This window comes from Taudactylus pleione, unplaced genomic scaffold (assembly GCF_031769625.1).
Source record: "Taudactylus pleione unplaced genomic scaffold, aTauple2 ptg000332l, whole genome shotgun sequence".
NCBI lineage: Eukaryota > Metazoa > Chordata > Amphibia > Anura > Myobatrachidae > Taudactylus > Taudactylus pleione.
The window spans coordinates 2562323-2575524 of record NW_028284733.1 but is presented as its reverse complement, the minus strand read 5'-3'; the positions used below and the strand labels follow the sequence as shown (position 1 = coordinate 2575524).

At 43.5% G+C, this 13202-nt stretch overlaps 1 protein-coding gene across 1 annotated transcript in view; it reads right to left on the bottom strand.

Annotated features, from left to right (window-relative positions):
- LOC148509083 (B-cell receptor CD22-like) overlaps nucleotides 1-13202 on the bottom strand; it is a 63195-nt gene that overhangs the window by 30236 nt on the left and 19757 nt on the right. The window contains exons 3-4 of the mRNA XM_088443643.1: nucleotides 11421-11711; nucleotides 9714-9977 (exon numbers count right to left, since the gene is read on the bottom strand). Of these exons, the coding sequence (XP_088299769.1) occupies nucleotides 9714-9977; nucleotides 11421-11711 (555 nt within the window). The remainder of the gene's footprint in view (nucleotides 1-9713; nucleotides 9978-11420; nucleotides 11712-13202) is intronic.

Below are 13202 nucleotides of genomic sequence, written 5' to 3'. Positions count from 1 at the left end.
CCAGTCAGCCTCCACCCATCTCCAACAGGCGCAAGCGTTCCGCATATGCGGAGTTACGTCGACGCCTGCGCTCCTTCGGCTCACGCCGACATATTGGCCAGCTGGAGCGCAGGTGGTCGGACCTGCACTGGCGGACGCCCCGCTTGCTGGCATGCTTTCGCATGTAGATTGCGGAAAGTAAGTGTTCTGGACTGTGGTTTTCAAGTTTATCTTGTGGGCCCTAACTGCGTGTGCATGTTTTCATGTCTGTCCTATTGAGTCATTGTAGTCATATCTGCATGTGCATGTTTTCATGTCTGTCCTATTGAGTCATTGTAGTCATATCTGCATGTGCATGTTTTCATGTCTCTCCTATTGAGTCATTGTAGTCATATCTGCATGTGCATGTTTTCATGTCTGTCCAATTGTGTTTTTTTTTTTGTTTTGTTTCCTGTTGAAACTAACAACAATTTTTTGGTCATTTTTTAGGGGCACAGCAAACACTACGGTGGCATCGCCACACAAGACGCCGGTCCCGGCCCCTCTCTCCAACCCCCAATTCCTCTATTCCCCCCTCCTCCCCAGACCCTGTGGCCGAAATTTCTGGCCTACTTCCCCTCCAGCCCAATTCCCCCTCTCCTCCATCCGTCCCTCCTCCAAATACCCCCTACCAGGATGGCGAAAACACCTTGCCCCTCGGGTTGGGGAATGTAGCCACCTCCGAGGTGGTCCAGGGAGTGGCTTCTGGCTCTCTCGTTTTGGAGAATGGTATGTTTTTAAAGTTTATTTTTGACACCCCAAACTGTTTGTATGTAATCAGGTGTCATCCCCATTTTTTTTTTCTTTTTTTCGCCTTAGGGTATTTTTGGGGGTTGTCTTTACCTGTTCCTGCTGATGTCACCATACACATATCACACCTGTGTGCCTTTTTTTAGGGCCCTTGTATTTTTGGCATACGACATTTTGGGGTTCTGGGTTTTATCCGTGTAATTTATTTTTGGCCCACAAGCTTGTAAGTTTGTGTTTGCTTGTTTTTTGTTTTTTTACAATGTTGCTTCATTATCGATTTATTAATCCCCAAACTTTTGTCACCCACAGAGGAACAGAGGCGTCGGGAACAGATTGTGAATTGTGTGGGCCGTATGCGGGAGCAGGTCACCGGGCTAATGCAGGGCCTTGACCATCTGTTGGTCCTCCTTCGGAATTAATTTTTTTTTTTTGTTTTAAAAATTGTTTCTTAATAAATCTGTTTAAAATCAAGCTCTGTCTCATGCGTTTGGAGTAAATCCAAGATTCTTTACACTGACATAAGTAGACTCTTCAAGCAAGGTTTGCCCCAGAAACTCACTACAGATTGTGTGTTGTATTTTGAATGCAAACAGGCACAAGAAACACCTCCCAGTACCAATGTCATTTTCCTTTTTTGTGGTGGTCAACATGATAGTTTACACCATTTTTCAGGTTCCTATTTGGTGGCCAAACTGCTTAGGACAATCTTACGAAGGCAACTGATTGTACACGATTCCTTGTTGTGTTGGTTAGTACCCCGAAAACATATTACATTTTAGCTCCACTTGCTTCATTACTGGGTTACCCCTTAGGTAAAATTAACGTTTGGGATTTTGTTTACACTTGCTTCTATCGTGCCCAAAAAGGAAACAAATTACACTCTGCAAATATTTATTCACAACAGAAATCAAAATACAAAGTGGTCACTCACAAACAAAACACACAGTGATAATCAGAAAAACTCCACATACCAACACTAAACAAACACACAACAAATCAAGAACTGGTTGACGAAGGTCCATGCCCACATGATTTCACAAATATGGCGTTGCAATATTGGTGTCAGAATATATTCCCGAAGTTTACACAGAAAGGTTTTTGAAGGGGAGCAGGAAGTAGTCATCGTGGGAGTGCCAAAGATTATGCAAACAAACAGAAGATGGTGCAAGAATTAATATAAAAAAAGATGAACGTTAAAAAAACCATAACACATTGGGTATACACACTGTTGTTTGATCAATAATTACCTAAAATATCGGGCCACCACATCATCGCGTATGGCCCCCCCACATACTGACCTCCGACCAACCTCGGGGGGGTCATCCTCAGGTAAGGCATCCTCTGGCTGCATTGGAACACCACTCCTTATGGCGATGTTGTGAAAGATCCCACACAGGACCACAATTTTCGAAACCATATCCGGCAAATACATGAGCTCGCCACCAGAGCGGTGGAGGCATCTGAATCGGCCTTTTAAAAGGCCGATACAGCACTCCACCACTTGCCTGGTGGCTGTAAGTGCGGTATTAAACTCACTTTGTGGACCTGGTGTGGGAGCCAAGTAAGGAGTGAGCAGCCAGGGCATGCAAGCGTATACACTGTCTCCTGTGAAAAAGAATAGACAACATCAGGATCACTGTGTATCAAGCTTATCATTGTTATGTACTAAAGGTCTACACTTACCCAGAAGCCACGCATCACCAGCTTGTAGGTTGTTTAATTTGTGCCATATCCCTGATTGCCGGATGACGAAGGAGTCATGTGCACTTCCGGGTAATTTTGCATTCAGGGACAGGATCTGGAGGGAGGCATCACATACCACCATTACATTCAGGGAGTGATAGTGTTTCCTGTTTCGAAATATGACCTCCAGCTGTGCTGGAGGCTGAAGTGGTATGTGAGTACCATCCACAACCCCTATGATGTGTGGGAAGCCAGCTATTTGGTAAAAATTGGCCTTGGCCACACTAAGGGCACCCATATCCAAAGGCATTTGAATAAAATGATGGAGGTGCTTGAAAAGTGCCTCCATCACTGCCCTCAGGATCCGGGAAAAGGAGGATTGTGAGATGCCTGCCACTATTCCCACCGTTGTTTGAAACGATCCTGAGGCACAGAAATGTAACACCACCATAAATTGCGTAAGTGGTGGTATTGCTGTAGGACTGTCAATTTGCCGCTCAAGATCACTCTCTATTAATGAGAGAGTGTCTATGATGATTTTGGGAGGAAGACGGTAGCGTCTTAAAACCTCATCATCGGGCATTCCAAAAAGGGTGACACGTGTTCGAAATATCTGGGGCCTTGCACGCCTACGATGCCTACGCCTGGGACGAGATTGAGGTTGGTCGGCTTCCGGGAGCATGGCCAGAACAATCCGCCCTAGATCAACTTGAAATGGCAAGATTGTAATGTAAGGCTTTGGACCCACCCCAAAAGAAAATTCAAAACAACTTAGCTTGATGATACCATCCATTGCTGCTTACATGCCGGGGTATTGTCATGATCCATCCAAACTGAAATTAATCACAAAAATTATTAGAAAAATTTCACTCTGTGCATTTTTGTTTCTAAATTTTGTGCTAGACCAAACTTAAAATATGCGAAACACACATTTGGCAAAAGAGCAAAACGACATTGCACACAGTACATCAAAATGGGTTGAAATGTTTGCCCAAAAAGCGAAAGGGCAACCTCAAAAAAATTAAAATGATTAATAAGCATTTAAAAATGCGCTAATTAGTTCGCAAATACAAGTCCCAATAGTAAGTAGTAAAAATGCGCTAATTAGTTCGCAAATAAAAGTCCCAATAGTAAGTAGTAAAAATGCGCTAATTAGTTTGCAAATACAAGTCACAATAGTAAGTAGTAAAAATGCGCTAATTAGTTCACAAATACAAGTCACTATACAAACTGTGAAAAATGCGCTAATTAGTTCACAAATACAAGATAAAAAATGGACTTACCAAGAGCAAATATATAAGAGTCCAAATCAAAAGGTCTTTGGGTCCGAAATTAATCAAAAGCTAAAATATATGAAATTATGGATCCAAAATTTACAAAAATGAAGAAACACAATGAAACAACAATTGATCAAAAGTTAGACTTCACAAAACTTACCAAATCAAGAAACGAGGTAAAAAAAATAAAAAACAAAAAAGAGAACGGAAAATAAAAACGCAAATCTACCAAACAAAATAATCTCCAACCGCCAACTCCTTTATACGCAAACAATAAACTCCAGCCAAGGTAACCTCCAACAATCCAAAAACGCCACCTCGACTCGAGACACACCAAGCCATAAATAGTGTTTCGTTTCCCGCACAAATTAAGGAGGGATCATAGGAACGCACAATCAATGATGCGGCCGCAAAATAAGGACGCATGTATAAATACGTCACGAAAACACATTAAAATTCTGGGGTATTTCTTGACTGGACCTCAGACATGGCGACAGACCAGGGAAACAATGCCCAAGAGTCAGGCGGTAAGTCTTTCATGCATTTTGTATCAATGATTAATTTGAAACATAAGATTGGGCAAGTTGTGATTTTGTGAAATCTGAATATTTACACAAATAGGTGAGGAGGATGACATGGAAGAGGCTGCTGGGCCCAGTATTCCGGCCAAAGCTGCCCAAAAAAAAAGGCAGCCACATTTCACAAGAAAGGAGATGGAGGTTTTGATACAGAAGTGTGTGGACATCCTGCCACAGGCAGACAGGAATATGAGTCTAAGCCAGAAGGGGAGAATGTGGGAAGAGGTAGCCGTTGCTGTCAATAGGGTGGGTGATTATGTCCGTCTAGCCCGGGATGTCAAACGGCGGTAAGTAAACACTTGCCCCCCCTAAAAACAAACACCATTTTAAACAAAAGGATAATGGCTTCCATTTTTTCCCACAGATGGGGCGACATCAAATATCGCCTAAAGCAAAAACTCGCGGACAGGGCTAGGCATGCAAGGGGGACAGGTGGGGGTCCCACCCCTGTGTCATTGGAGTTGACCGATTTAGAAGAGCTGGCACAGGGGTGTGTGCAGCCTGTGGAGGTGTTTGGCGTGTCCAACATGGATACGGACATGCCAGACTTTGCGGCTCCTCATGTTGTCCCAGGTAAATCTTTTGATGTCATCAACTCTGAAATGTTATTGTGCCAATATGTAGATTCTAATGTGAGGCTTTTCTCTTTTTTCCTAACAGAGACACAGGCGGATGAGTCTGCTCCAGAGGGGAGCCTTGGCCGCCGAATTTCTGCTGGCTCGGCAGGGGAGGAACCAGTACATCCGGCTGAGGACCCTGCTGAAGCCAGTCCAGGGCAATCCCCCTCGCAGGCAGTGTCCCTCCTCACAGAACTCAATTTCAAATCGGATTTCCATACGGAGATTCTGCAGAGGATGGACGCCAGTCTGCTACGGGTGGCTGAGGCCCTGGAGCAAAATGCTGCGGCCAACGTGACCATTGGTCAGGCCCTGGCGGAAAATACCAGGGCCAACATCCGCATCGCCAATGCCCTGGAGCAGCTCGTTCGTCAGCACATGGTGGAGCCGACCTCCCTTCCTGCTGGAACATCAGGATCCTCCACCTCTGGCACAACATCAGCCAATCCTCCAAATGTGCCTAGCCCTGTGCCTAGTCCAGAGGCCACAACATCTGCCTCTGGACAGGCCAGCCCGATGACATCCCAGACCCGGTCTGGCGCCCTCCCTCCCCCATCCAAACAGGTGAAAAAACGATGATAGCAATGGTGACTTTTCCCACAATCCTTCTGTGCTTGGCTCATATTCCTTTCTGGTCAAAACTTCCCTCTCCTTTCTTGTGAAATGTTTTTAAATTTTTTTTGTATGTTTATGTCAACAGTTATGTTGGGCCAATTTGTTTGATTTTGGGACATATCTTTGGCAAAAAAAGATGTTCCCAAATTTTTTTTTTTTTTTTTATTTTGTTTGAGCAATAAATTGAAACAAAAAATCTGACATTGGATTGTGAAATTATTGTACAAATGGGTTAAATTTAATCCTGCACCAAAAGGCAAAAACTGGGAAAAAAAAAATGGGCTCTTTAAGGAACGTTTAAAAAATCATATAACGAGGCAAATTCAAGAGGCAAAAATAAAATGGTGCGAAAATTAAAACATGATGACATTATTGTTACAATAAGCCCTAACCACCAAATTGAGGGCAAAATAAACCCCAACAAATGTACGCAAATTGATTGTGTCATCCTGACATTAGCAGCTCTGATTTCCACCTGCGTACGGTTTTGTGCTATCCCAAAAAAACTGATTTCAAAACACATACCAAGCCGGTTTTCAATCCAACACTAATTGCTTTTCAGCCCTCCCGCGATTAATCGCAACAACATCGTGGAGTCCCGGGACGGAGGAGAAGGCCATCGCCAATGTGGTCGAGTAATCCAGACCCTAAGCTGTGCGAGCATTTTGAAGGGAAAGAGGATCATCCAGTGACGTATGAGTCGGTCCGAACACATTTTACGCTCGCATCTGCTAATGTATGTACGCCCCAAAAACGCCTCGCCACGCCTGCGTTTTTCCATCTCCACCCCCGTCAACACCCAAAAACGCCCTGTTCTGTCAATCACATTTGACATGTCACTTCCTGTACGCTATTTGACGAACGAGACCAAAAAAGCTCGCAATCTGCCGTACGCACATGCGCACTGTTACACCGACGCATGCGCGGTTATTCAACATCGGAACGCAACGAGCGTACTGCTGTTTGCGAGTGGCTCTGAATGAGGGCCTATGTGCGCAGTAGCCGCACGTGCATCAACAAAGTAGTGCCAAGCGTGCGCCTGTGTCATAAGTAAAGGGCTGGCTGGCTTGACCGTTAAAGGGTGCTGTAACCCCCAAAGTACACTCCAAACCAAAAAAATATATATTTTCTGTGTTTGTGAATTGTGTGCGCAGTAGCCGCACGTGCATCAACAAAGTAGTGCCAAGCGTGCGCCTGTGTCATAAGTAAAGGGCCGGCTGGCTTGACCATTAAAGGGTGCTGTAACCCCCAAAGTACACTCCAGTCCGAACCAAAAAAAAAATAATTTTCTGTCTGATTGTGAATTGTGTGCACTGTGGCTGCACGTGCATCAACAAAGGAGCAGCGCCAAGCGTGCGCCTGTGTCCCATAAGTAAAGAGCCGGCTGGCTCATTTCTTAAAGGGTGGTGTAACCCACAAAGTGCACTACTCTCCAGCAAAAATAAAAAAATATTTTCTGTGTTTGTGTGCGCTTTAGCCGCACGTATATATCAATATAACATAAATGGAGGACCAAACTTTCTCCGATAAAAATAAAATAGGGAAAGATCAAGAACCACTTCCTCCTAGTGCTGTTGCTGCTGCTGGGAGTTGTTCATCATCCCAGAGAGGAAGTAGGAACATCACTACTTTTACTAAACACTTGACCCTCCAACAGTCCCTAGCGATGAGGATGAAGTACGACAGCAGTCATCCTGAAGCAAAATGTATAACTGAGGCCTTGACTGCTATGTTGGTGTTAGACGTGCGTCCGGTATCCGCCATTAGTGCAGAGGGATTTAGACAATTGATGGAGGTAGTGTGTCCCCGGTTCCAAATCCCGTGTAGATTCCACCTGCATCCTCAAAGCAGCAGCGACAAGCGTGCGTCTGTCTGTTAAAGGATGGTGTAACCCTCAAAGTGCGCTCCACAAACAATAAAAATATTCTTCTTTTTTTTCCTGTCTTTGTGAAATGTGTGGGCTGTAGCCGCACTTGCATCCTCAAAGCAGCAGCGACAAGCGTGCGTCTGTCTGTTAAAGGGTGGTGACACCCTCAAAGTGTGCTACACAAACAATAAAAATATTGTTCTTTTTTTTTCTGTCTTTGTGAATTGTGTGGGCTGTAGCCGCACTTGCATCCTCAAAGCAGCAGCAACAAGCGTGCGTCTGTCTGTTAAAGGGTGGTGTAACTCTCAAAGTGCTCCAAAAAATAAAAAACTATTTTTTTAATGTGTTTGTGACTTGTGTGCGATGTAGCCGCACTTGCATCCTCAAAGCAGCAGCGACAAGCGTGCGTCTGTCTGTTAAAGGGTGGTGACACCCTCAAAGTGTGCTACACAAACAATAAAAATATTCTTTTTTTTCTGTCTTTGTGAATTGTGTGGGCTGTAGCCGCACTTGCATCCTCAAAGCAGCAGCGACAAGCGTGCGTCTGTCTGTTAAAGGATTACATCGGTGACAGCATCCAAGTAGGCATGTCAGACAGTCCGTACCTATACTGGCAGGAAAAAGAAGCAATTTGGAGGTCCCTGTACAAACTGGCTCTATTTTACCTGAGTTGCCCCCCCTCCAGTGTGTACTCCGAAAGAGTGTTTAGTGCAGCCGGGAACCTTGTCAGCCGAAGCCGTAGGAGGCTGCTTCCACAAAATGTGGAGAAGATGATGTTCATAAAATGAATTATCAACTCTTCCAGGGAGACCAGCCTCCAGAACGTACAGAGGGACCTGTGGTTGTGGATTCCAGCGGGGATGAATTAATACTCTGTGAGGATGAGAATGTACACAACACTGAAGAGGGTGACGAATCGGTGGATGAGGAGGATGAGGACGACATCTTGCCTCCGTAGAGCCAGTTTGTGCAGGGACAGATTAATTGCCAGCTTGTTTTGTGGGGGCCCAAACGAACCAATCATTTCAGCCACAGTCGTGTGGCAGACCCTGGAGCTGAAATGTTTGGTTTGTTAAAGTGTGCATGTCCTGTTTATACAACATAAGGGTGGGTGGGAGGGCCCAAGGACAATTCCATCTTGCACCTCTTTTTTTTCTTTGCATTATGTATAGTTTGGGGCCTAGTTTTTCAAACTGCCATCCTGTCTGCCACTGCAGTGCCACTCCTAGATGGACCACGTGTTTGTGCCGCCCACTCGTATCTCTTAGCATAGTCATCCAGCTACCTCAGTGCAACCTTTTGGACATAAAAACACTATTGTGAGGTGTGAGGTGTTCAGAATAGACTGGAAATGAGTGGAAATTAAGGTTATTGAGGTTAATAATAGCATAGGAGCAGAAAAACCCACAAATTCTGTGATTTTAGCTGTTTTTATGCTTTTTTTCAAAAAAATACAGATCCAAAACACAAAACCCAGAACCCAAAACACGGAAGGGTGGTTTTGGCAAAACCAATCCAGATCCAAAACACGAAGAAAGATCCAGATCCAAAACCAAAACACAAAACACGAAAAGTGGCCGGTGCACACCCCTAATTCCTACAGATAAGAAGTTAAACCCAGGTAAACATGGATTGGCCAAGGGACTGATGGCACTGTGGGCCTCATTCAGCAAGGATCGCTATTCTACTACATCACACGCATCGCAGTTGCTAATATCTGCAGTGAAATGCAAATGTGTGCAATCGCATTGCAATCGCAGCCTAACATAAAGACACCCACTTCCCCGTACTCACTTCCGTATACTTGGGCAATATAGCTAAATAATCGGTAACATCGGACCCAGACGCACAGGTAAGGCAGGTCAGATCTCACTCAGGAATTGCTAACTTCAGCGCACGCTCTGAGGCCTCAGGCTGCGTATGGTATTGCAGTGGCTAATTTATGCACGCCCCTGCGTATCTGCATACGAAATGCTATGTTACAGTTTCAGCGGCTGTAATAATTAAAAGTAGTCTTGACCTGTCCCTGACCACCCACAAATAATATCGTTTTCCTTGGTGTTAATGCATATTTTTGGTAACCTGCTAATGGTAGTACTCTCTCTGCATCAGGCCCTAATCATGAAATTAAATAGCGGCATCATAAATTGAAAAACAATATAATAAATTATTTTAAATGCAAAAGATTCCAATAGCTAAAAAAACAAAACAAAAAAAGTAGTATTACATACATAATAATTGCGCATAATATATTAAAATGTATCACACATACTGAATATCTATGTAAGAGCTGATTGTATATACATACATTGCACAGGAATCTCTGTTAGCGCTGATTCTCCTCTGCCCACTTCATTGATCGCAGTACAGGAATAGGGTTCAGTGTCCCATCTCACATTACTTATTCTAATGTATATCCCTCTGATCTGTAAATTAGTTTTATTCTTCCCTTTGTACCATTCATATTTAGATGCGGGAGGCTTAGAGACGCTGTTGCATAATAAAGTCACATCACTTCCTTCTGTTAATTCTTGGTTACCTATGAGGGTGACAGTCACAGCTTTTGGTGGGACTGTGAACGAAAAAAATATTTTTGATTTAATGCTCACTAAAAAAGAAAAGACACCATAAATAGCTCTTTACCAACTGCAGAAAGTCATTATGTTACGTGAATTAAAGAATATAATGTTCTTAGAAAATATTCACATACTATATGCTGCAGGTCTATATCTGGAAGAGAGCAGGGGGTTATGGGTAGGTGTAGATGGGCACATGATTTGTTCATTTTGATTATTTCCATTGATAAATTAATTTCACCACTTATGTAGCACATCCATTATTCCCCGGTCCTGCTCATTGGACCAGGGAACAGGCCAGGCCAGGTCTGTGCCACTCACTTGTCAATGGACCTGATTTACAGTTGGACACTAATAGCATTGCATCTGCATCTTTGGACAGGGACAAAAGGCTGACACACTAAAGGTCGACATGGAAAATGGGCAATGGGTAAAAAGGGTCGACCGTGTCAAATGTCAACACATCAATGGTCCACCTGCTCTCGTGACTCCAAGCCCTCTCACCAGCTCCTGACTTTTGAATCCTGCTCACACATCACCTACTAGATTGACCTATCCCTCACCTCTTATACCTTCTATTCTTTCAAACATGCCCCCAAATCTCCCATCTTCTCTCTTTAACCTTTCTCTATCTCTAAATATTGCCCATCTCTCTTCTCCACTACACCTCCAAACACCTCCAGTTGGGTTATATGTAAATGACACTTTCTTCCTCGTTTTCCACTTCCTCCTTGACCCACTTCAATCCAATTTATGAACTCTCTATTCACTGCCCTCCCAAATTATGCATTTGAAACCCCCCCTCCAACAAATGATTCACTCTATTTGCCTACATGACAAAGTACTTTCAATGTTCACATCCAACTTTCAGCCTCCAATACATTTATCATCTCTATGTCGATGACATAGAAAATTCCTTCTCTTCTCCTGACCTCTCCCTTTATGTCCTCTGTGCTACCAGCTGCATTTTACCATCTCCACATGGATGGCCCACCACTTTCTAGAACTCAACCTCTCAAAAACTAAACTCATTGTCTTTCCCTCTGCCAAGGCCCCTTTACACAGCACCCTCTTCCACATTCAGCCCTTCTCCCAATCCCGCCTTTTCCTCCTTCATATTATTTCTATGATCAGACAACTAAACTCTTCTCACCAACCTAACAATCCCCAAGCTTACTCTTCTTCAGTCTATACTCACCTGTTTTATTGTTGATTTATAGTGAGTGGTGCTGATTTTTAATAAAGATGAACATTTGCCAATAAGTGGGCATCTCAGTCCTTGCACTCTCATATGCATGGATGTACACAAGGGAAGGACTTTGTAGGAGCATTTGAATAGAGTGCAGACAGGCACTAGCCAAAAGACGTGGCCACATCAGCACCCACCCATGATTCAGGGCCATCATGTCTTTTTGTCTTAATTTACCCATAATACGTACATTTGATGTCCAATGTGGCTTCCTTCTGGGATTTTAGTCCTCTATGATAGGTGGCTGTGCATTGAATACTTGTCCTATCATCCACATATGAAGGAATATAAGTAAGTTCTGATACTTCTCTCCAGTACCCTCTGGATAATTGTATTGAGTAACTCTTGGTCAGACCAGGTTTGTTCCATTCTAGAGATGGAGGGCTGCTGGCACAGGAGTGATCGATATGGCAATAAATAATAATGGATTTTCCTTCAATGATATTTGCAGACTCGGTAAGTAGAGGCTTTCCGGGGGAATCTAAGGAATTGTAAGATAAATGTTACATCTATTTTATCCCAACTGTACATTTTGTTTTACTTTATCTATATAAAAATAAACCAATCTGTTACCATTAAAAAAATTGTTTGTCAAGGTCCTTTTCTCCAGGGACCTCAACATTAGATGTATTTAGCATTATATTGACTTTAGCATATACCAGAAACATTGTTGATCTCAATGGTTTCCATTATCCCTTTAGTAGGAAAGACTGAATGCTGTGGTTCTAGCTGCAAAGCTTAAGCTGCTATAACAGATATCTCCTTATTTCTGGAGACACAGGCAACACCAAAGGGAAGGATCATGGCTATGTACTATATGAGAGTTGGACCTGGGGTATGTTCAATATCCCTGCACAGGGGATGCCGGCGCCTAGAAAACCGGTGCCGGAATCCTGACACCTGTCAGAATTCTGGCGTTTGCATCCTGAAGGTAAGTAGCAGAATAGCACTAGCGGGAGGGTTAGGGTTATGCACTAAGTGGGAGTGTTAGGTTTAGGGTGTGGGGATGGCGAGGTTAGGTTTAGGCACTAGGGGGGAGGTTAGGTTTAGGCATCAGGAAAGGAGGGTTAGGAGTAGGGAAAGAGGGAGGATTAGGTTACCGACCAACAGGTGTCGCTATCCTAACCCTGTCGGGGTGCCAGTGCCATGATTATGACTGCCAGGGTCCTGCACGCCAGCATCCCGTACCCATCCTCTGGAACTTGCTTAATAGAGTATGGTGGGATTCCAAAAAAAAGGTCCCACACCAAAGTAGTATAATTGATAGTTGAGGAGATTTAGTATGAAGGTTAGCTGATGTAGAAAACCACATTAACTTTATTTTAGGTCATTATTAGAAAATGCGGAAAAATTATTTGTTCAAAGTCGAAATATTGAAGCAGTGTTAGGTAAGACTTTCCCCTGCATTAGACTTATTGGGGACAGTACTATGATTGTTACTATTCTTCACACCATTACTCATGTGATCTAAAGAAGCTTTGCTTTCACTTGCACTGATGTGAGCAGGTGTGAGGCCACTTACACAGTATAAAAACTGCATGTTTCTCTGTTCAAGGACAGAAAAGGGAAAAGAAGGATCATTACGAAGCATAATGTAAAATATACGACACCCAGAAAAATTGCTCATATATTTCCTTCTGTGATGATCTATCATTACTTCCTCGGGAGCTCCATTTTGAACAGGTCAGTGCTGAACTCGGCACTCCAAGATGGTGCAAATTGAGAGGTGTTGCCAGTAGCAATGAATTATGTTTTCACTACCAGGTTACCTCAGCAGCCCCAACTCTGTCCCATCCTGCCCATCTGCCACCCCATGTTCCATCACTCAGGGCATGTTGGAGACAGGACAGCTCTAAGCCAGTAATTAATTATATACATATTTGTACATTTTTCTAAACACATTATTAACATTATAGCTGAGATCTATGATTGTTTGCTGTGGGCATCACAATTTACTTCCTGTACCAATGTT